Genomic DNA, 21107 nt, shown 5'->3' on the forward strand with positions numbered 1-21107 from the left:
CCAAGGCTTGGTAATACTTGTTCCTACTGACATTTGTGATTAATAATAATTAGTTAGTAATAGTAATACTAATAATAGCCAAGGTTTATTAAGCTTGATTTTGTGCCAGACATTAAGCTCAGCACTTTATAGGTATTATCATTTAATCCTCACATTAACCTGGTAGATTCTCTTATTAGCTCCATTTTGCAGATGAAGAAGCTGAGGTGCAGAGAGTTTAAGAAACTTGCCCAAGGTCACAGCCGGAACGTGACAAGAGCCACTTGACATGAAAGTTCAGGCTGTTAGCCATGGTGCCAGACTGGACGTGGTCTGCCTTATCCTAGATTATCCTTAGGGAGAGCCCTGAGTGGACGCTGACAGTGCTCTGGTATCTCCCAGCTCTTTGTGCAGTGGCTTTGGTCTCCCCCCACCCCATCCCCCTCCTGTGCCCACTTCTCGTGGTAGCCCGTGTTATACTCAATAATAGCGGGTGGGTGGTAGGCATTCAATAAATATTACCTTCAAATGGAAGTGGATCAAAAATGATACTTATGAGTGCCATCTATTACTTCAAAGTGTATTTTTTTAAGAAAATAAATTAAAAGTAGGAATTTATGGAAAATTCTGAGTTTCCCTGAGGTGTTCACCCCAGGGCCACCTGGTGGTCCATACGGCATCTTTGTGCATATTAGAGAATTGGCCCCCTCCTGGCTGGGGGATGCAGCCCTCACCAGGGTACGTTCCTGGCCAAGCAGGATGTGGGCTGGTTTTCAGCCTCCCCATGTACCCACAGCATACCACAGGGTGTGACCTGTCCCTCTGCATGTAGCAGCTCCACTCAAGTCCAGGCTACTAGTTGCCAAGTGCTTATATGCTGGTAGGTAGGCTGGGGGCATGAGCCTAGGAGCCTTTACCAAGAAAGACATGGAAAAGCTAAGTTCTTCATTTCTCGGTGCTGCTGAACCTACAGTGGAGAGTGTGGTGGTTGAGTCACACTGCCCGGGTTTTCATCCCAGCTCTGCTGCTCGCTAGCTAAGTGACCTTGGTTGAGTTATACAGCCTCTCTGAGTCTCAGTTTTCTCATTTGTAAGATAAGGTTGCCGTGAGACTTTATCGGGATAGTAGATGCAGAGTGTGTAGAACGGTGCCGGGCACGTGGATGTGCTTGTGTGGTGCTGGGGGCATCGCACGTGGCCGGCATGTTTAGGTGAACTTCCTCCTGTCGCATGAATAGGTAGAATTGGGGACATTGACGCCTTTGTGATGGGATGTCAGAGGGGCTCCAACACAAGCAGGAGACACAGTGACCCATTTCTTCATAGTGCAGTTAGAGGTCATGGGCCAGCTCGTGTGTGTAGTACACCAGGGTAATTTTCAGCAGGAGGCAAAAAGCCCGCCTGCCCAGACCCTATTCCCGAAACTGGTTCAGTGTCAGCAGTGCCACCTAGTTTGTATTCTTTTTGAGGTTCCACAGGTGAGTCTGATGTGCGGCTCTGTGGGGAACCATCCTAAGCTCGCTCTGTGGTGCCGTTTCCATCCTACTGTTGGTTGTTTGATGGGGGAAGAGGGCCTGGATATGCTTTCGGGGTGGTCACGGATTGGTGCACCCTGGAAGCACAAACATCCACAGTTACGGGACCCAGAAGCAGGCTATGGGCCCAGCTATGCTTTGCTGGCCCAGAACCTCCTCCAGATCAGCATCTCATGAGAGGAGGCTGGGTGAGGGAGATGCCAGAGGAAGGAACTGGAAAGTGGTTACAGAGAGTGGACACTTCTGGGGGCTCTTGAAGGGAGGACAGCATACACAAACAGAGTCCTTACAAACACCCAGCACCAGGGCCTTATACTGCACCCACCCGCATGTTGACAACTTTAAATTTTTAGTACTTTTTTTAAAGGTTAATTTTTAAAAGTTTGTCGCCAAGTCAGTCCAGGCACCCGAGACACAAAGGCCAAATCCCTGGAGTTTAAAGGTTAAAAAACAAAATTCAACTGAGCACATCTTAAAGATCTTACTGGCTTTATTTAGTGATTCATGAGTCAGGCGGTATCCAATCTAGCAGATAGAATGGAGCTCCAAAGAGCTATACAAGGCAAGACATTAACACAACATTGTAGATTGACTATACTTAAATTAAAAAAAAAAAAAAGATGCCATGGAGGAGCCGAGGAAGAGCTATACAAGGTGAGAAGTTTTATAGACAGAAGGGAACAGAACAGGGAAATTAGGCAAAAAGGTGGGTTGGTTATTGCAAAGTTACTTTCCTTCTAGGGGATGACAGGGTGTTATCAGGCAGTTTGCCTAACTAATGCTGATCAGTCGATTCCTGACTTAAGCCGATACCTAGTTTAGGACTTCATTGTAGAGAGAGCCAAAATTGTAACTAAGTTGAATTTCCGTTTCGTGACCTGGAGCTTAGCATAAGCACCTCCATTTTGGGCCTGTTGTCTTGTCTTTATCAGAACAAAGTATATCCTTAGAGCCTGAAGGATTGCTCTTTTCCTTCCTTTGAGCTAAAGCCATAATAGTAAGCAGTTTTGGTGTTCCAAAGCCATGTTTCGGTGTTTTAACTAGTTGGACAACTTTGTGAGCAGTGGGTGGCCCTGGCTTGTTTTACCCAGCTGAGCTTTAGGCCAGCAGTGTTGATTCATTTTGTTTGTATTTTGTTCTTCCTTTTACCATGTCAGAATAGTCTTTTTTTTTTACTTTGTAGTGTTCAACAAAGCTATTTCCCCCTTTTAGCATAGGTGACAAATGGTAGGGCCGTTCGCGTTGACCTAATGCTGGATCGAGAAAGCTTTGCAACAGTGACGGGTATGATAGGCTCTAGAAAGCTTACTGTTTAAGTGTTTTTTGGTTTTGCATTTATTTAATCAAGATTTATTGGCTCTGTTATGTGCCAAGTGTGGTACTGGGAGCTAGGGGAGACTGATAAACAGTCTCAGTCCTCATGGAACTTAAGCACTTGTGGTAAAGCATATGTTCGTCAAATAATAATTAAAATCATAGTAAGTACTGTGAAAGAAAAGTATGCTGAGAGGATAGGACAGATGAACCTGATGAGGGGGAAGGGACCGTTGGGTAGAGATCAGGGTGGGCTGCTGTCCAGGCTACAAAGGCCTTCTCGGCTGTAGAAGCAGCACGTGCAAAGGCCCTGAGGTGGGAAGATCCTTGGCACATTCAAGGAACAGAAGGAAGGCTGGTAGGGGTTAGAGTGGCAGGAAATGAGGTCAGATCACAGAGGACCTTATAAGCCTTGGTAAAAGTACTGGAATTTGGGTTTAGGGATTTAACTGAGCCTCACTGACCTTGTCTCATCTCCATGTTGGCCAGGAAACTCTTTTCTCTGTCACGGAAAAGGCTCCCTTTCAAAGCTGACCCCACCCTGGAGAATCTCTTCCTTTAGAGCTCTCTTGAGGCTTCGTACCCACCAGTCTTTTGCTTTATCATGACTGACAGGTCTCCAGCCTGAGCCTCATGATCCCTGCAACTATATCATCCCCAGGCCGGGAATGAAAGGATAACTTTAAATACTTGTGGTGGGGGAGGGAAGGCAACCAAAAACTCATCTTCCTGATGCATTCACTTCAGATTAGCAAATCCTGGCAGGGCAGATCCTTGGCTTTTATCTCCTGTGTGCTTGGACTGAATTGGCAACAAGTTTTTAAAAATCAACTTTGTTTTTAATGCAAAAAATTTTAAGTTGGCAACCTATAAGCATAGTGTAAAGGTGTTCTTGATGTTGAGTGCTTCATAGATTCTGGGCTGTGGGGCAGAAGCTGTGACTGACTACGTGTTCAGTTGGCACTTTGAAATCGTCTCCTGTACCACTACTGTACACCTGCCAGCTGCAGTGGGTCCCAGGCCCACAGTGCATCATCTAGCAATGCCCAGGTTGCCCTGGTAACCACTGCCCATGATCAGGGATCTGCTTGCCTGAATGCAGATCCTCAGCTGCCCTTTTTGGGGACCCTTCTGGCACATTCTGCTTCATGACAGGCAGCATTTCCCAGTGACTTCTTGGCATGGAACCCAGGCTGGCTGCCCTCAACAGTCCTAGCTTTTGAATCTCACCTGGGCCTGTGCCTGCCACAGGCTTCTGCAGGGGTCATCCTGTGCAACCAGCCTGCAGCTTGGGACATGGTGCAGAGCCGTTTTGTGTTGGATGCAGTGGGTCAGCTGCTCTGACTTCCCTCCTGTGTGTGTACATGCGAATGAAGCAGCAGAGCACAGAGGCCTGGACGGTGTACCACCATCAGAGGTTACAGCTCTTCTGCAAGCTGGGCACTTCTCTGGGTTCAGTTCCCACATCTATACTGTGGGCGTGAGAGTAGCAGCTTCCACATAGTGAGCGCTGACTCTGTTCATTCCTTTAACCCTGTGGGTACATAGTAGCGTCTCCATTTTCCATGCCCGCCCTGCAGGATGATGAAGGGGATTAAATAGATTAATATGTGAAGTGCTTTGCAACCTGGAGTGTGTCAGCTACAAGGAATTTTATTCAAAATGGATTGGGGAATTTCAGACAGATGAAAATTGTAATTTGCAATATTTATGCTGCCTATTCATACATAATGCTGATTTACAAACAGGCATCAATTTATAGTACAGGTCATTCATTTAGTATATGAATATTTTTTGAGGGCCTACAATGATGTAGAAGGCATTGTTTTAGGTGCTTAAGATACATCAGTGGAGAAAATCAAAGACTGCTGCCCTTGTGGTGCTTAGATTCTAGCAGGCAGACGGACAATAAATAATAATGAGTAAGTTGTGTGATGCGTGGGGCTGTTATGAGTGCTGAGGAAAAGAAGAAAGCAGAGCAGCTAGGAGGGGGCAGGCGTGCAGGTTGCTTTTTTCATCAGGGTGAGTCTGTGTTTTTAAATATTTCCTGAGCACCTGCCATGTACGGTGGCCTGGAGCCACAGCAGTGAACCGGATAGATAAGGTCCTTCCCTCCTGGAGTTTCCTTTCTGGCGGGCAAACACATATGATAATTGCAGGCTGCGGTACGTGCTGTGGAAATAAACCAGGTGATGGGAGGGGCAAGTAAAGGTGGGAGCAAATAGAGCGGTGAGGTGGTCCCCCTGAGTGACATTGAGCTGGGCCTGAAGTGGAAGTGAGCCAGCCATGGGCAGGACCTGGACTGGGGCTGGGGGAGACTCGGCAGCTGGAGTTGGCAAAGGGGGGCATGGGTGTGAGTGGGAAGAAGGGCAGAGGGAGCTGTGAGGCCGGGGGAGAGTGGCCAGGACCCCTGGACAGTGTAGAGCCTTGCAGGGGTCTGGATTCTACCCTAACATCTGAGGAGAGCCACTGAAGGGCTCCCAGCAGGGCCTGACTCGATCTCCTTTGTGGTTTTTTTGGTTTTTTGGGTTTTTTTTTTAGTGTAGGTACTGGGGATTGAACCCAGGACCTCCTCTACCACTGAGCTATACCCACCTCCACCCCTGCCTCCTTTATGTTAAAAGGCCGTACTGCACTGCATGAAGGGTGGCCCATGCCAGGAGTTCTCTCCATACAAGCAAGCAGGATACAGCCCGTTCTCCAACTGACTCGCATTCATTGAAGTCCCACTGTGCGCTGAGCACTGTGCTTTGTGCTTTTCCTGTGCATTACCTGGTTCACTCTTCTCTACCGAGTTTCTGATTCGTCCAGAAAGAATCCATGCAAACTGTGATTCGTTGTCTTGCAGGAGTCTCCTGAAAGCTGGGGTGCAGGGGGACCAGGGGTGGAGAGCAAGGGCGCGATGGCAGGTGAATTCTGATGGTTTAACAACAGAACAGCAGTTGGTTTCTGTCCTTTCTTAGGATAACCTGTCTTGCAATAAGCCGGAGGTTCATTCTTGTTTAGAATCAGAATGTACAACCGTTCTTCCCTTCACCCTCCCTGACAGGAAGTTAGCTGAGAGGAACAGGGCCTTTCAGTCAGCTGGCCCTTTAAGAAAGTGGTATTTGGCTTTTGAATCCACTCATGGTGATAAGCTCATCCCTAAAAGTCGGTGTTCCAGGGGACGGAAACCTGTCCTGGTCCCCACAGCATTCAGATTTTAAATGTCCTTCCACGTCAGCGTCTCTAAAGGTTAGTGGAATTTGGTTGAGGCAAGAAACGGACGCAGCCCTTCAGGGTTTCAGTGATAGATGCTCTAAGCCCATTTGCCAGCTTTCTTAAGCAGACAGGTGGCCTGGCAAGCTTGATCCTGAGATAAACCCAGGAGCTACCCTAAACACTGCTGTATTTCAAAAAGGAAAACAAACAAGCAAAAAGAAACCAAGGACCTTTCCCTTTCATCTTTCTAAACAAGCAACCTGAAATATTTAACTGGGCACATTGCATCAATCGTGAATCTGATAATGCTGTTCTCACAACTTACATGCACGCAACTACAAGTCTGGAGACCACATGTTTACCTTTTCAAAATAATATATTCAAGGAAGATGGTACAGGCCAACCTCCCTCTCTGCTGAATGCACCTTAGCAGCTTCCTGGTGTTAGCCTTTCCAGCCACCTGAATTTTAGATGAAAAACAAACTTCCCTTGTCATCCTACCCTTCCTCGAATCTGATAGCTTAACTGCATTAAAGTCTGATAAATGCAGCTCTTCTCTGCTCCTATCGGGCTGCATTTAGAAGGCAAATCAAGAGGATTTTCCTTTTCCTAGACGTAGCTGAACTCTATAAAGGGCTTCTGTTTTGTAATCTGTTTTCGAGATCTGATGCGTGTGTTTCTAACACCCTGTCACGTGAGGAGGTCTGACGTAGTCACCCAACATGACTATGAGAAAACGCACCGCAAAGATGTGTGTGGGATGGCGGAGCCGGATCACTGAAGCAGTGTCCTTTGTCAGAACACTTTCTGCAGAGAATAGCAGATCCACACAGTAGATTTTACTTCACTTCAGTATGGGCCCCGCGCTGGCCCAGAATGGACAGTGAGTTTGACTTTTGCAGGATTCCAGGTCAGTATCCTAATACAGTGTGTTCTTTTTTTAGTTGGGCTTTATTTCTGAGTTTCTTTTTATAGAAGACGACTTGCAGTAGAGAGGAGAAGTCTGTTCTGTTGATTCAGTTCGTCATTATGTACGTTGGGAATTGAGTGGCCGAGGTGCAGCAAGAGGGCTCTTGGCCTTTTCCTCTGATCAGAAGACCTAGGAAAATAGGATTCAGTCTGGCCCTGGAGAGTGGCCGTAAGTAGGTGACTTCTAGTTCTCACTAAGAATGCAGACTGAGCAGGGTTACCCTACTCTTCATCTGTCGTGTCTTAAAGATTTGCTAATAAAAGTACATCAGATTTTATTGACAAGCCCTATGAAGTTCTGTATAATAATTACATTGGTTAAACAACTTAAAGAGGTTTTTCAAGATTTTTTTGTTTACATTGTAAGAGTTAGAATTTTTATGGAAACTGTGATTTTAAGTTTTTTGACTTCTCTATATTTCAGTAGAGTTGCCTTGCCCTAACTAGGGGGATGGAATATTTAATTAAGCTAGAAATACTGGGAATTAGTTGATCAGATCATTGCCAAAAATTGTTTCCCTTGTTTTCAAGTTCACTCCCAGAACGAGTTAACCAAAGCAGTATCCAGGATATAAGGAGGAGAGGACTAATTTAGTAGATGAATGGTTGGACTCATAAGGGCAAACAAAATATTCTGACCAAGCTAACCTTTGAGACTTGGAAGACAAGGATTTAAGCAATGATAAGTTGTACCAACAGAATATAGGCAGCAACCCTGCAAATCAAGGGCCAATTTTCACCTGAGTGTAGTGTGGAATGGCTGGTGGTCCACATGGTTTTCCAGCCATGCTCAAATTCAAAAGATAGATAGTAATAATTTCACGCTTAGATAATTAAAAGTTGGCTATAGTGTGTGTGTGCATCTCTGTGCCTGTGAGCGTGTCTGTCTGTGTTTCTCTATCCCTTGGTTTCTCCTTCTGTCGCCTCGTATTTCTGCTTTGTATTTTAACACACTTTCATTCATTTTGTCTTTAGTTCATTTAGGCTTATATAGGATTCATTTTATTGAGTAAAATAATTTTAAATAGTTTTTTAAAAAATGATTTTGAACATTTTCTTGTAGGTTAGAGCAGCAGTCATTATGTATTGAGAAGTGTCATGGTGGTAGATACAAGTTTTCCAAAATTCTATTTTTCGCTCAAAAGTCAGATTTTATTACTGGCAACAAAATGGCTATTCCCTTGAAATGACAGACTTGCTTAGTTCATTTTCAAAGAAAATGTTTGTCCAGATACCTGTATCTGAATAACCATGGTGGGTCTGTCAGTCATTTTTTTCTGAGTAAAAATGGTGTTCCATGAAAAAAATTGACTAGTTCAACTTAAAACTCAAAGAAACACCCAAGGCTAAGTGCTTTTTTCAAGACAGTCATCACTTCTCAATACCACCAGAAGTGTTTTATGTGTGCGTCCCATTTTCTCACACAATAGTAAAAAGATATATATTCAAGGGTTAAGATTTAATAGAAAATAATTTTTACTCCTTCATCTAAGTGTTACTGGCTTGATGCCTGCTAAGGGGCCAGCAGTTTCCCCATCTTTGCTTTTGCACCATTAATGCACGTCAGCAGAGTAAAAAAAGGCAAATGACATCTCAGTGTTGTCACGAAAATCATTTTAACTTCAGGAACCTGCTGAAAGGGGCTTGGGAGACCCAGAGGTCCATGAAACACACTTCGAGAACTGCCTGTTTAGAAGGAAACTAGAAAAAAAAAAAGGAACAGGAATTGATTTTTATTTTCCTAGTAATTTTGCTTTGTCTAGAGTAGAATTTGGCTTCATCTAGGTCTAATTTTTTAAAGTTTTCAATCAGGAATCTTTCTAAGCACAGTATGTTATTTAAGCAACTTGCTGCTCAGGGCCTGAGGAGCCAGTGCCTCCCTGCTCACTGTCGGTATTAACACTGCACCATATCCGATGGGTGCAGAGGGTGCAGGATGAGCCAGGTTGCCCCTGTGCTCAAGGAGCAAAGAGGGGAAGATAAAAATGTGAACAAATGCATAATATTGCATGTGACAAAAAAGGTAGGAACCCCAAACTAGAAAGTAGAAATTCCAACTAGAAACTCCAAAGGAGGGAGGCTGACCAGATAAGGTGGCACCTGAGATGAGTAAATTATGGGAATTGCCAGGCGGAGGAGCCTAGGGGCGAGGATAAAGGAGGACCTCAAGAGGAAATACAGTTTTCCTTCCAGAGTTTCATGCAGAGTGTGGAAATCTTCCCGAGGCACGAGGAAGGGCACCCACGTAGGGAGTGCGTGTGCTGTGCGTGTTGTGAGTGTGTTGATGTGGGGCTGGGAGGCTGGCACGGAGGAGGGCCTTCTGCTTTGTACCCTAATGCACTTCTGGACTGTTTGAGTATTTTCCCATGAGCACAGATTTATTTTACTTTTTAAAAACTAGTTAATTCTGAAAGTAGGTGAAGAAAAGTCATTTTAATCACCAAAAGCATCTCATTTAAGTGCCTATCTTTGCATGATACATGTGTGTATTTATCATATAAGGCTGGAATATGGCAGGAGACAAAAGCAGCAGCAGATTCTAAATATGCTGATTAACTAGCATTTCCCAATGGCATTTATATTAAGTATGAATATATTATCATATATTTGTAAAAGCCTTAAAAGCATTTTACATACTTATAAAGTATATTTTATGTAAATATACCCGTATATAATTATAGCTACAATACAGAATTTTATATTTAATTTATCTAGAGGTGTTTATTTTGTTTACATATTTATATATATAAATACAGGATGATCATTTATTCTTACTTCCCAGGGTCCATTCCCAATGTGTACCTGTTTCCCTGCATAGTTACTCATTACACCCCCTTTCTTTCTCGTGTCCTGTTTTTCAGATGCTGAATTATATGTCCACCCTGTGTGCTTATAAAATATATATATAGCATATGTTCATATACTTTTATAGTCATACATTTATGTGTACGTGCTTGTGGATATATACATATGTGTATGTATGTGTTTGGAAGATATATGTTAAAAACTATTGCAGCTAAAATAGAGACTCAGAAAAATGGTAACATAAGTCAGGTGACCACAGTTATCTAATCACAAATTATTTTATTCTTTAAAATGCTGGTTCACCCAAATTTTTGCATGTGTAACATTTTTGTTAGCCTTTTCCATGCTTATTTACTCCATCATAGCAGTACTACTGAAAAGAGTGAATGTATTGCACGAAACTCGCTTTTTAGAACACATTTTAGAAAATTTCATGTAAATTCTATCTCATCTGCTTCCCAACTTGTGTCTTTTTCTGAAGTCTGTTGTGGGCTGTCCACTGGCAGGAATTCCTAAGACTTCTGTATGCAGTTACTCTCTATGAGGAAATATTGCAGAGGAGAAAATCACTTTACTTTTTTAAGTCAAAGAATACATTTTTGGTGAGAATGACTGCCTCCCCCCCACAAGCTCATTTACATCTTAATTGGGGGGTTATCCTTAAAGTAAGTTTATCTGATCAGAACTGTGGGTCCAGTGTGATTTGGCTTTAATGTTCTTATCAGTTGCACAAACCAAACTGACGAAAGGGGCCAGGCTGGTCTTGTTACCGAGAGAAGCTGCTTAGTGGTACGTGGGCAGGTAGCACGTGCATGTAGGTGACTGTGACGCAGGGACACGGCTGCTCGGTTGCTAGGCAGGTAATAACCCATCGTTGCCCAGTCTTCTTTTTTTTCAAGAAAAGATATATTGATTTTTATATTAAATCTTACTGTTTTTCAACATCAGCTCAGTTTTTCAAAAACATGACTTCAAAAACCCAACCTGTGGGAACCAGATGTGCCCGTGGCCTCCAGTGGGTCCCCTCTGGGCTGCAGACTTGGAACTTATTCCTTGGTTGCACTTTGCACATGTAGAATATGACTTTAATTTGCAGCTTCGACTGCTTTTTCAATTTGCATTTGCAGATTTGGAGTCTTTGTTCTAAACTGTTCCACTGACTGCTAGATTATGAGCTTCTTGAGGGCATGAACCCCTTGACTGTGCCTCTTTCTGACTGAATTTCCTTTTCCTCAGCCTTGTCTGTATCTGCATTGCTAAAGTCAGTGCCACATCTCCCTGCAAGGTGTTGCTGGGCTCTGCCTTCCCTCACACCTGTTCCCAAGCCTCTCCCCCCAACTCCCAGAACCTTCTCCCAGGAAGCACATCCACCAGGCATCTTTGTTTTACAGCAGTTCGTGAACACATCCTATTTTCCCTGCTATTCCACAAACCCTTGGGGGCAGAATTTTTGTTTCTCTAACACCAACAGCACTAGGTTTTAGTATCAGCCCCCAGGCCTAGCTCTGGCTGGTTGATAAAAGTAAACCTGAAGAGCCTCTGAGACCAAGTGGGAAGGAGACTTTTCAAGGTTTACTCATTGTGCCTTTTGAATTTATCATATGAATGTATTCCTTATTCACTAAATCAAGTATAAAAATATTATGGATTCCAGGCTCTTACCTCAGCTGTTCCAAACCAGTCTCTGCAGAGGCAGGATCTGTAGGGGGGAGTCTGTAAATCTGTACTGTTTTAAAGTTTCACAGGGGATTCTGATGCATAGCCAGGTTTGGGAACTACTATCCCAAAGCCCTAAAGTAGGTGTTCAGTAAGCATCTGTTCAAAGGAGAAATGAACGCTTGTCTTCCTACAGCACTTAGCCAGATGCCTTGCACTTAGCAGTTGTTCAATAAACCAGTCAACTGGATAAAGAAGATGTGGTATATTTATACAATGGAATACTAGTCAGCCATAAAAATGACAACATAATGCAGCAACGTGGATGTCCCTGGAGAGTGTCATTCTAAGTGAAGTAAGCCATAAAGAAAAAGAAAAATACTGTATAAGATCGCTCATGTGTGGAATCTAAAAAGAAAAGAAAGAAAGAAAGAGAAAAAGACAAATGAACATAAATACAAAACAGAAACGGGCTCATAGACATAGAATACAAACTTGTGGTTGCTGGGGGGAGGGGGGTGGGAAGGGACAGACTGGGAGTTTGAAAGACTATAACTCAATAAAATAAAATTTAAAAAGAATTCAGAATGCATACTGAAGCTTTACAAAATAAATGGCATTTCAGTACAAAAAAAAATTGGTCAAAGGAATTAAAATAAATTCTGAGTTCAGATACTAACTCGCCCACTTTCTTAGGTGGGGATGGGGCCACCTGTTCCTTCCCAGGCTCTCACTCTGTCTGGGGTGGATGGGTTAATTTTTACCTGGACCACTAGGATGGCCTAACTAGCTGATGTGCAACCAGCTTGCCTCCCTCTCTCATCCTTTGAGCAGCCTGCCACCTAAGTGATCCTGAGGGATCTTTTTTTTAACTCAAATCTGACTCTAATTTCCATGATAACTGGTACTTGCAACGTAAAACTTGCTGTGGGGAGCCCTCTAGAGTGCTGTATGATCTGGGCTGACTTCCGCTCCTTGCCCATCGCATCCAACAGAGAGACGCCGAGGCCTGCCGTGTGCCCAGCTTTGCTGAGGACGCTGGGACGGAGCTGTGCACACACCCTCCCCTGCCATTGCACAGACCCACTCACCAGTCCCTGAGTACGGTGTCCTCCGTTACCATTGTTTGTTTTGCCTATGGTGTTCCTTCTGCTTAGAATGCCCTTCCCACACCCCTGTGTTATTTATTCACTGATGCCAAGCCTTCCAGGGCCCCTGTAAATACTAAGTTGTCGTTTCATCTTCTGACATGCTGTGCATTCAGTATGAGGCCTGCCCTTGTGGATGCCCGCTATTCGTTGACAGTTCTCTTTCTTCCCCTCGACGCTGAGCTCCTTGAGGGCAGAGACTTGCCTTACTCTCCTCGGTATCTCCAGCTCCAGGCACTGTGTTAGGTAATAACATATCTACTGGATAAAACTGATACAAGGACGTTTTTGTGTATGTGCCAAGAAGGCAAAGTAAGGTGCTGCTGAGTAACTGATATTTTAAGGATTTCTGTGATTCAGTGGTTGATATTGCCCTGAAAGATGTTGTACTTGGATGTTCTAAAGTTATGAGGGTGTTTTAATGACATGTATAAAGATATGTCCTATTGTACTTGTTGTTCTAACTGTGAATATGACTAAGATATGGTTGAGTTGGTCTTTTTCTAACCATCCTAACTGAACAAGCTAAGAATCAGAGAAGCCTACAGAAGCAAGCAGGGATTATAATCTGACACCCTAGGGTATTTATTAACTTGCCATGAAACACTGTATTCCCCAGACAGAGCAGAACCTAGTGGAAGGTTCAGAGTGCTGTGGAGGAGGAGGTTCCGGGAGGTGCAGGGGTTTGGCAGCAGAAGACACAATAGGTGATGTCAGCAAAGAACTAAGCCGAGTTGGAAACCACTTTTTTGAGTTATAGCGTGTGTTTTGCCAGTTCTGAGACTGTCCAGTCAGGCCAGATAAAGAACTGAAATAATGTATGAGCTTCAGAGAAGCCAAGCAGGATAAGAAGGTATGAGTCAGGAGAGAAAGTAGATCCTATGGGGACCCAGGACAGAGAGACCTCAAGGAAGGCAAAAGAAGCATCAGCCAAATATGCTATGATCTATAACCCAGTGAAGGATGGAGTCCTGCAGCCCGTTCAGGGGGACCCTTTCTCCCTTTGGGGGCACAGAGGAAGCCATACAGATTCCTTTTCATTTAATTCCATTTTTATTGATAGATTTAATTTCCCACATCTCTAGAAAAGATTCATGGAAGGTTAACAGTTAAAGGCAGGGAAAGCAAGAGGGGAGGAGCCATCACTGAATAAAGAAAGTGAGACAGTAGTCACACCAGAAACCCAGGCTCACAGTGGCTGCAACAATTGATGATGAAAGTTCTACGCTGCCTCATCTTGAGAATTAAAAGAGAAGCATGGCAAGTACATTGTTCTCGTTATCAGAATAATGAAGAATTTGTTAGTAGGAATGCACTTTTTCCAATGGCTGAGTGAGATAAAAAGAATTTATCAAGTGGATTCTTGTGTAAAGGACACTAAATAACATACTGGACACAGCTTATAATCACTTTACAAAAAGTTAAAAAGAGATTCTTTATGTGGCCATCAGGTTGTTCCAAGTGATGAATGCCACGAGCTAAACGTTATACTCCCGTGCTTGAAGACACTGCCATGGAGTTAAAGAAATGGGCTTTACGGCTTTCTCGACAGCACTGGACAAGGGGTAGAGAGACTAGATGAAGAGTGGGGTAGTATGTCTTTTAGACCAGAGAGGGTTTGGGGTTTTATTTTAAGTTAGGGGATGATCTATTATTGTGTAGTAAAATTAGTGAGTTGCTGTTAGCATTTTTAAATGAAAGCTAATAGGACAATTTGTAGCAACATGGATGGACCTAGAGATTAGCATACTACGTCAGACAAAGACAAATAACATGTGATATCACTTATATGTGGAATCTAAAAAAACTGAGACAAATGAAGTTAATTTACAAAACAGAGATAGACTCACAAACATAGAAAACAAACATGGTTACCAAAGGGGAAAATGGGCAGGGGAAGAGAGATAAATTAGGAATTTGGGATTAGTAGATACAAACTACTATATACAGAACAAACAACAGGTCCTACTGTATAGCACAGGGAACTATATTCAGTATCTTGTAACAACCTATAATGCAAAAGAATATGTATATATATATATATATATATATATATATATATGCACATATATATGTGTATGCTTATATATGTATGACTGAATCATGTGCTGCACACCAGAAACTAACACGAACTGTAAATCAGCTATACTTCAGTTTTTTTTACATGAAAGATAATAGGACAGAATAGACTGCATCACATATGGTAAGGGTAAGTTTTAGTTGCACCACTGTCTTAGGTCACTACGTACTGTGTATTTCTTACTGTGGGTAACCATGAACGCTGCTGGGTAGGCACTGGCCATCCCAGGCTCATTCAAGGACATAGAGGGGATGACAACTGGGCTCTGGGGACCACAAAGGTGGGCTCCTCAGACCAGAACAAGATCCACCGTGCCTTTAAACTGTGCAAATATAGGAACCTGTGACTAGACGCTATATGGCAACTCAGAAACGTACTTTCCTGGTTTTGTATTTTGTTTCCTATTTGTTTGCCTTTAGTACCTCCGTGAATTCTTTTTGAAATCCCTGGTCTAGTATGTATATGCATGACTGGGACATTGTGCTGTACACCAGAAATCGACACATTGGAACCGATGGTACTTCAGTTAGAAAAAAACAAAACAAAACAAAACCTGTTCTACTTTGGCTATCATGAAAGGGAAATCAGACCAGAAGGAACGGGATGGGTCCCCACAAGGGCCGGTGGCGCAGAGGAGCAGGGTGCCCCTGGTGGTCAGACTCGGTCATGCAGACTGAGCCTTTCCACTGAGAGACCCTTCAGAGCCACAAATTAGGAATGGCTCCTTCAGTTTTCACTGCTTTCCTGAGCAGCCAGTACCTTTACTCACAGGTACTGCTTACTGAGCGGAAACTTTTTAAAAATAATTTTTCTGCTTCATGAATTATGTTTGGATCAGATCATCAGGGTGGTCTTTGGAAATAGATAGGAGGCCTGTGGTGGGACCATGGTATTGTCCCACTCTTAAGAGTTCAATGCAGCAGCCCTGAGCGATGATAAGACCCTTAACATCTGGTGGGAAAACCTTCTCCCCCTAAGTTTGGACATGCATATGTAGCTACAACTTTGAAGAAAGAAGGAGAAAAATTCTGGGAGGATTTCCAACTATAACAACTCTTAGCAATGGTATGAGAAACAGGCTGGGGCAAGATAAAGATTTAGCTTTGTCCAAGTCTTAGAAGCAACAACAGGATGAGTTTTTTTTAAAAAAAAAACAAAACCCTATATTTTCATACAAAAAAAAAAAAGAAGGTTTCTCAAAGAAATTGAAAATAGCCTGGAAGTAAAGAAGCTCATTGTGGAAGGGGCTCTGACCATTTCTCTCCTCTTGTTCCAGATGACAGTCATGTCCCTTTCCAGGGACCTCAAGGACGACTTTCACAGCGACACAGTGCTCTCCATCTTAAATGAGCAGCGCATTCGGGGCATTTTATGTGATGTCACTATCATTGTGGAAGACACCAAATTTAAAGCCCACAGCAATGTCCTGGCTGCTTCAAGCCTTTATTTCAAAAATATCTTTTGGAGCCATACAATCTGTATTTCCAGCCACGTTCTGGAGCTGGATGATCTCAAAGCTGAAGTGTTTACAGAAATCCTTAATTATATCTACAGCTCCACAGTCGTCGTCAAGAGACAGGAAACAGTCACTGACCTTGCAGCTGCAGGAAAAAAGCTGGGAATATCCTTCTTGGAAGATCTTACAGATCGCAACTTCTCAAATTCCCCAGGTCCCTATGTCTTCTGCATTACTGAAAAAGGAGTGGTTAAAGAAGAAAAAAATGAAAAAAGGCATGAAGAGCCAGCCATCACAAATGGGCCAAGGATCACAAATGCCTTTTCCATCATTGAGACAGAAAATAGTAATAACATGTTTTCTCCACTGGACTTGAGGGCAAGTTTCAAAAAGGTCTCCGACTCCATGAGAACCACGAGCCTTTGCCTGGAGAGGACTGATGTCTGCCACGAGGTGGAGCCTGTCCGCACCCTCGCCGAGCACTCATACGCCGTGTCCTCCGTGGCCGAGGCTTACAGAAGTCAGCCTGGACGTGAACACGACAGCAGTTCGCCTGGGAAAACGGCTAAAGAAAATTGCGAGGCCCCTGCAGCAAAACCGAAAACATGCCGAAAGCCAAAGACCCTCCCTGTACCCCAGGATTCAGACTCAGCTCCCGAAAATATACCACCCCTTCCAGCAGCCAGCTCGGAGGGGAATCAAGAAGGAAGTCCTCAGCCCGCTGCAAGTCTTTCCCGTTCAAAATCTCCCAGCACCAGCGAAGGAGATGTCCGTTTTCCCAGGGAAGAGGAAAATAAATCCTCTGACGTCCCCGGGCCGCCGGCCGCGGAGGTTCCGCCTCTCGTTTACAATTGTAGCTGTTGTTCCAAATCTTTTGACAGTAGCACTTTGCTCAGCGCCCACATGCAGCTTCACAAGCCAACCCAGGAGCCCTTAGTGTGCAAGTACTGCAACAAACAGTTCAGCACCCTCAACAGACTGGACCGGCACGAGCAGATCTGCATGCGGTCCAGCCATATGCCCGTTCCTGGAGGGAATCCGCGCTTTTTAGAAAACTACCCCACCATTGGGCAGAACGGAAGTTCCTTCACAGGTCCAGAACCTTTATTGTCTGAAAACAGGATTGGTGAATTTTCCAGTGCCGGGAGCACCTTGCCAGAAACAGACCACATGGTTAAATTTGTTAACGGGCAGATGCTGTACAGCTGTGTTGTATGCAAACGTAGCTATGTGACTTTATCCAGCCTCCGCAGACATGCGAATGTTCACTCATGGAGAAGAACGTATCCTTGCCATTACTGCAACAAAGTATTTGCATTGGCCGAGTACAGGACAAGACACGAGATTTGGCACACAGGAGAGAGGCGCTATCAGTGCATTTTCTGCCTTGAAACTTTCATGACCTACTATATACTGAAAAACCACCAGAAGTCTTTCCATGCCATCGATCACAGACTTTCCATCAGTAAAAAAACAGCAAACGGCGGCTTGAAGCCTAGTGTCTATCCATATAAACTTTATAGGCTCCTGCCAATGAAATGCAAGAGGGCTCCTTACAAGAGCTACCGACATTCTTCCTATGAAAACACGCAAGAAAACAGTCAGATGAATGAATCTGCCCCTGGTCCCTATGTTATTCAGAATCCACACGGCTCTGAATTACCTGCTCTGAATTTCCAAGACAGTGTAAACACCTTGACCAACAGTCCAGCCATCCCTTTGGAAACACCAGCACATCAGGATGCAGTTCCCACTCCCGCCAGTGTGCAGAACGCAGAGGGTACCAAATGGAGAGAGCGGGGGAAGCTGAAAGTCGATGCGGATGGTAACTTTTATTCAACAGAGGTGTCAGTTTCTTCCACTGAGAACGCCGTCAGTTCTGATGGCCCGGCAGGGGAGGCCCCCATTTTGTCGGTGAGTAACGGCAGTGAGAACTCCACCTCTGTGATCAGCTACAGTGGCTCGGCCCCCTCGGTCATTGTGCACAGCAGCCAGTTTTCCTCGGTGATAATGCACAGCAACACAGTCGCTGCCACCACCGGCCACCTCCCCAGGGCCCCTCCAGACCCGGCTGTGAGTCAGACCCCAAAAGACGACAGCAGACCCGAGCCAGACAGAGTGGGGAGGGTCATCAGCAGACCCAAGAGTATGAAGGAGAAAAAGAAAACCATACTGTGTAACAGGGGAGAAACACCAGAGGAGTCCAAATACGTGGCTGATCCTGGAGGGTCCTTGAGCAAAACCACAAGCATCATTAAAGAATCCAGTAAGATTGAAACTTACATCGCAAAGCCTGCTCTCCCCGGAACCTCCACCAACAGCAACGTCGCGCCCCTCTGCCAAATAACGGTGAAAATTGGGAATGAGGCCATTGTGAAGAGGCACATCCTAGGATCAAAATTGTTCTATAAGAGAGGGAGGAGACCCAAGTACCAAACGCAGGAGGAGACTCTGCCACAAGAGAGTGACCAGGAGACCAACGGAGATAGCCCACTCGGGCTCTGCCAGTCCGAGTGTGTGGAGATGAGCGAGATGTTCGACGACGCCAGTGACCAGGACTCCACGGACAAACCGTGGCGCCCTTACTACAACTACAAACCCAAAAAGAAGTCCAGGCAGTTGAGAAAAATGAGGAAAGCCAACTGGAGGAAGGAGCATGAGCACCGGAGCCCGAGCGGTAAATGCAAATACCCGGCGGAACTGGACTGCGCTGTGGGGAGGGCCCCCCAGGAGAAGGCCCTTGAGGAGGAAGAAAATAAAGAGATGCCCAAGTTGCAGTGCGAACTCTGCGACGGGGACAAAGCCTCGGGGGCCGGGAACCAAGGCAGGCCCCACCGGCATCTCACGGCCAGGCCTTACACGTGCGAGCTCTGCGCCAAGCCGTTCCAGAGCCCCTCCACCCTCAAGATGCACATGAGGTGTCACACGGGCGAGAAGCCCTATGAGTGCAAGACGTGTGGGCGGTGCTTCTCCGTGCAAGGCAACTTGCAGAAACACGAGCGCATCCACCTGGGCGTGAAGGAGTTCATCTGTCAGTACTGCAATAAGGCCTTCACGCTGAACGAGACCCTCAAAATCCACGAAAGGATCCACACTGGCGAAAAGCGCTACCACTGTCAGATCTGCTTTCAGAGTTTTTTGTATCTCTCCACGAAACGGAATCACGAGCAGAGGCATATTCGGGAGCACAATGGGAAGGGCTATGCCTGCTTCCAGTGTCCCAAGATTTGCAAGACAGCTGCTGCCCTGGGGATGCACCAGAAGAAACACTCATTCAAAAGCCCAAGTCAGCAGGAGAAAACAGAAGGCGACACGGGCCATGAAAACTCAATGGAGAATCCACATTTCGTTGATTCAGAAGACAGTGACCAAAAGGATAATGTACAAACTGTTGTTGACAATGTCCTTTGAATGGCGACACTTAGAAAAATCTTCAAAAACCTAACTTGGAAGTTGGTGGGTTTGGGTTTTTTTGTTTGTTTTTTTAGTTAGCTGTTATCTTTGTTTTTGTTTAGTTTTGTTCACATAACAGTCATGAAGGAATGGAATGTAACAAAATCTCATTTGCGAAAATTCCAGAAAAAGGATCCTAATATCTACTTTGGGTTTTAGCATTAACTTCATGCAAAGTGCACAAAAACAAAATACCGGAATCTTCCAATATCCCAAGTATCTTGTGAAAGTCTATGAAGTTCTCAGCTGTGGTATTTCTACCAGCGGGGACAGAAAAGGGTTTAATTTTAGCCTAATTTAAAACTTTCTTGTAAGTGCTTATAAGAGCTGGCTGCTGAACTGTCTTTAGTCACTGGAGAAAATAAGGGTTAGAGATTGTGAAAATGTCATCTTCATAAATATGTTAGAAGGTAAGTGAGCTATGACAGTTATTACCCCCATCCAGCTTCTGCACTATTAAAAAATCGTTTAAATTAATGGATACATATGAAATACTTAATAGTATAGCTGAAAATATGTGTGAAATGAGTAACTGAAGTAGGACATTCATACATTATCTAGAAATACTTTTCTGCAACACAAGCCTTGTAAAATACATATATAAGTCACTGTAACTTCTAACTGTCCAGGTCCCCTGTAGAGAATTAGAAGGATGAGCAATAGATCCACAAATAATGAGGACTGATGTAAAATTCAGTAGCAAGCATTTCGAGTATGACTTCAGAGCATGTGTGTGCTGCGGAATGCTGTTCTTTTGACATTATGGACGAGCTGTTACTGGAACTGGTCTACTCAAGTCCCAGAAAACATGGGTCATGCCTTATCTGTGGGGGAGAGCCTTCCCAGAATTTACCTGCGGTTACGCGTGCTGTGCTATAAATTATTTTTAGTGGCCTCACTTCAGAAAATGAAGAAAGGTCGAATTCTTCTGAAACTCCCTGCAGTCTTCCATTCATCACATCTCCATGGAGGTGGAGGTCTTTCCAGACAGACTTAACCAGGCTCAAGGGTTCAAGTAAAACTGGACACCTCCCATTCCACTGAAGGAGTGTCCAGGAAATGTAGCGCAAGGCATGCATACAGTGGTGAATTCCCAGGCACGTGGAAGCGACAGCCTGCTCCCTACAAATGTCAGCCTTCTTGGAGATTATGCAGCAGGAGTATATACTAGTAAAAAAAAAAAAAAAAAAAAAGGACAACAGAAACACACACCCCTACCCCACCCATTAATGACTTAAATGATGACCTTCCTTGCCTCAAACAGAGCTTTGTCCTTGGCGGGGGTGGGGGAATAGAACATGGAGTGACAAGTTTCCATCATTCCCCTGTGTGACTCAGAAATATATCCACAAGCCAGATGCCTTGGCTTCATGTTTGTAGTCACCTAGCCCCCTTGCTGAAAACCCACTTCTGGTTTTTTTTTTTTTTTAATGCTCTTTTATGCTAATCCACACTGTCAACACTACCCTCAAAATCTAATTACCCTATAGGATATTCCATCATGTGGACTAG

At 44.3% G+C, this 21107-nt stretch overlaps 1 protein-coding gene across 8 annotated transcripts in view; it reads left to right on the forward strand.

Annotated features, from left to right (window-relative positions):
• The window catches only part of ZBTB38 (zinc finger and BTB domain containing 38), a 112024-nt gene extending 91236 nt beyond the window's left edge, over positions 1–20788 (forward strand). For 7 of the 8 annotated variants that reach the window (XM_010976792.3, XM_064491614.1, XM_064491616.1 and 4 more), the window contains one exon: positions 15963–20788. In XM_010976792.3, the coding sequence (XP_010975094.1) occupies positions 15963–19553 (3591 nt within the window). In that variant the 3' untranslated portion in view covers positions 19554–20788. Of the gene's footprint in view, positions 1–6584; positions 6939–15962 lie in introns of those variants that run through there. The other variant, XM_010976797.3, reaches the window with a different exon arrangement.
• The last annotated feature ends 319 nt before the right edge of the window (positions 20789–21107 follow it).

This window comes from Camelus dromedarius, chromosome 2 (assembly GCF_036321535.1).
Source record: "Camelus dromedarius isolate mCamDro1 chromosome 2, mCamDro1.pat, whole genome shotgun sequence".
NCBI classification, from domain to species: domain Eukaryota; kingdom Metazoa; phylum Chordata; class Mammalia; order Artiodactyla; family Camelidae; genus Camelus; species Camelus dromedarius.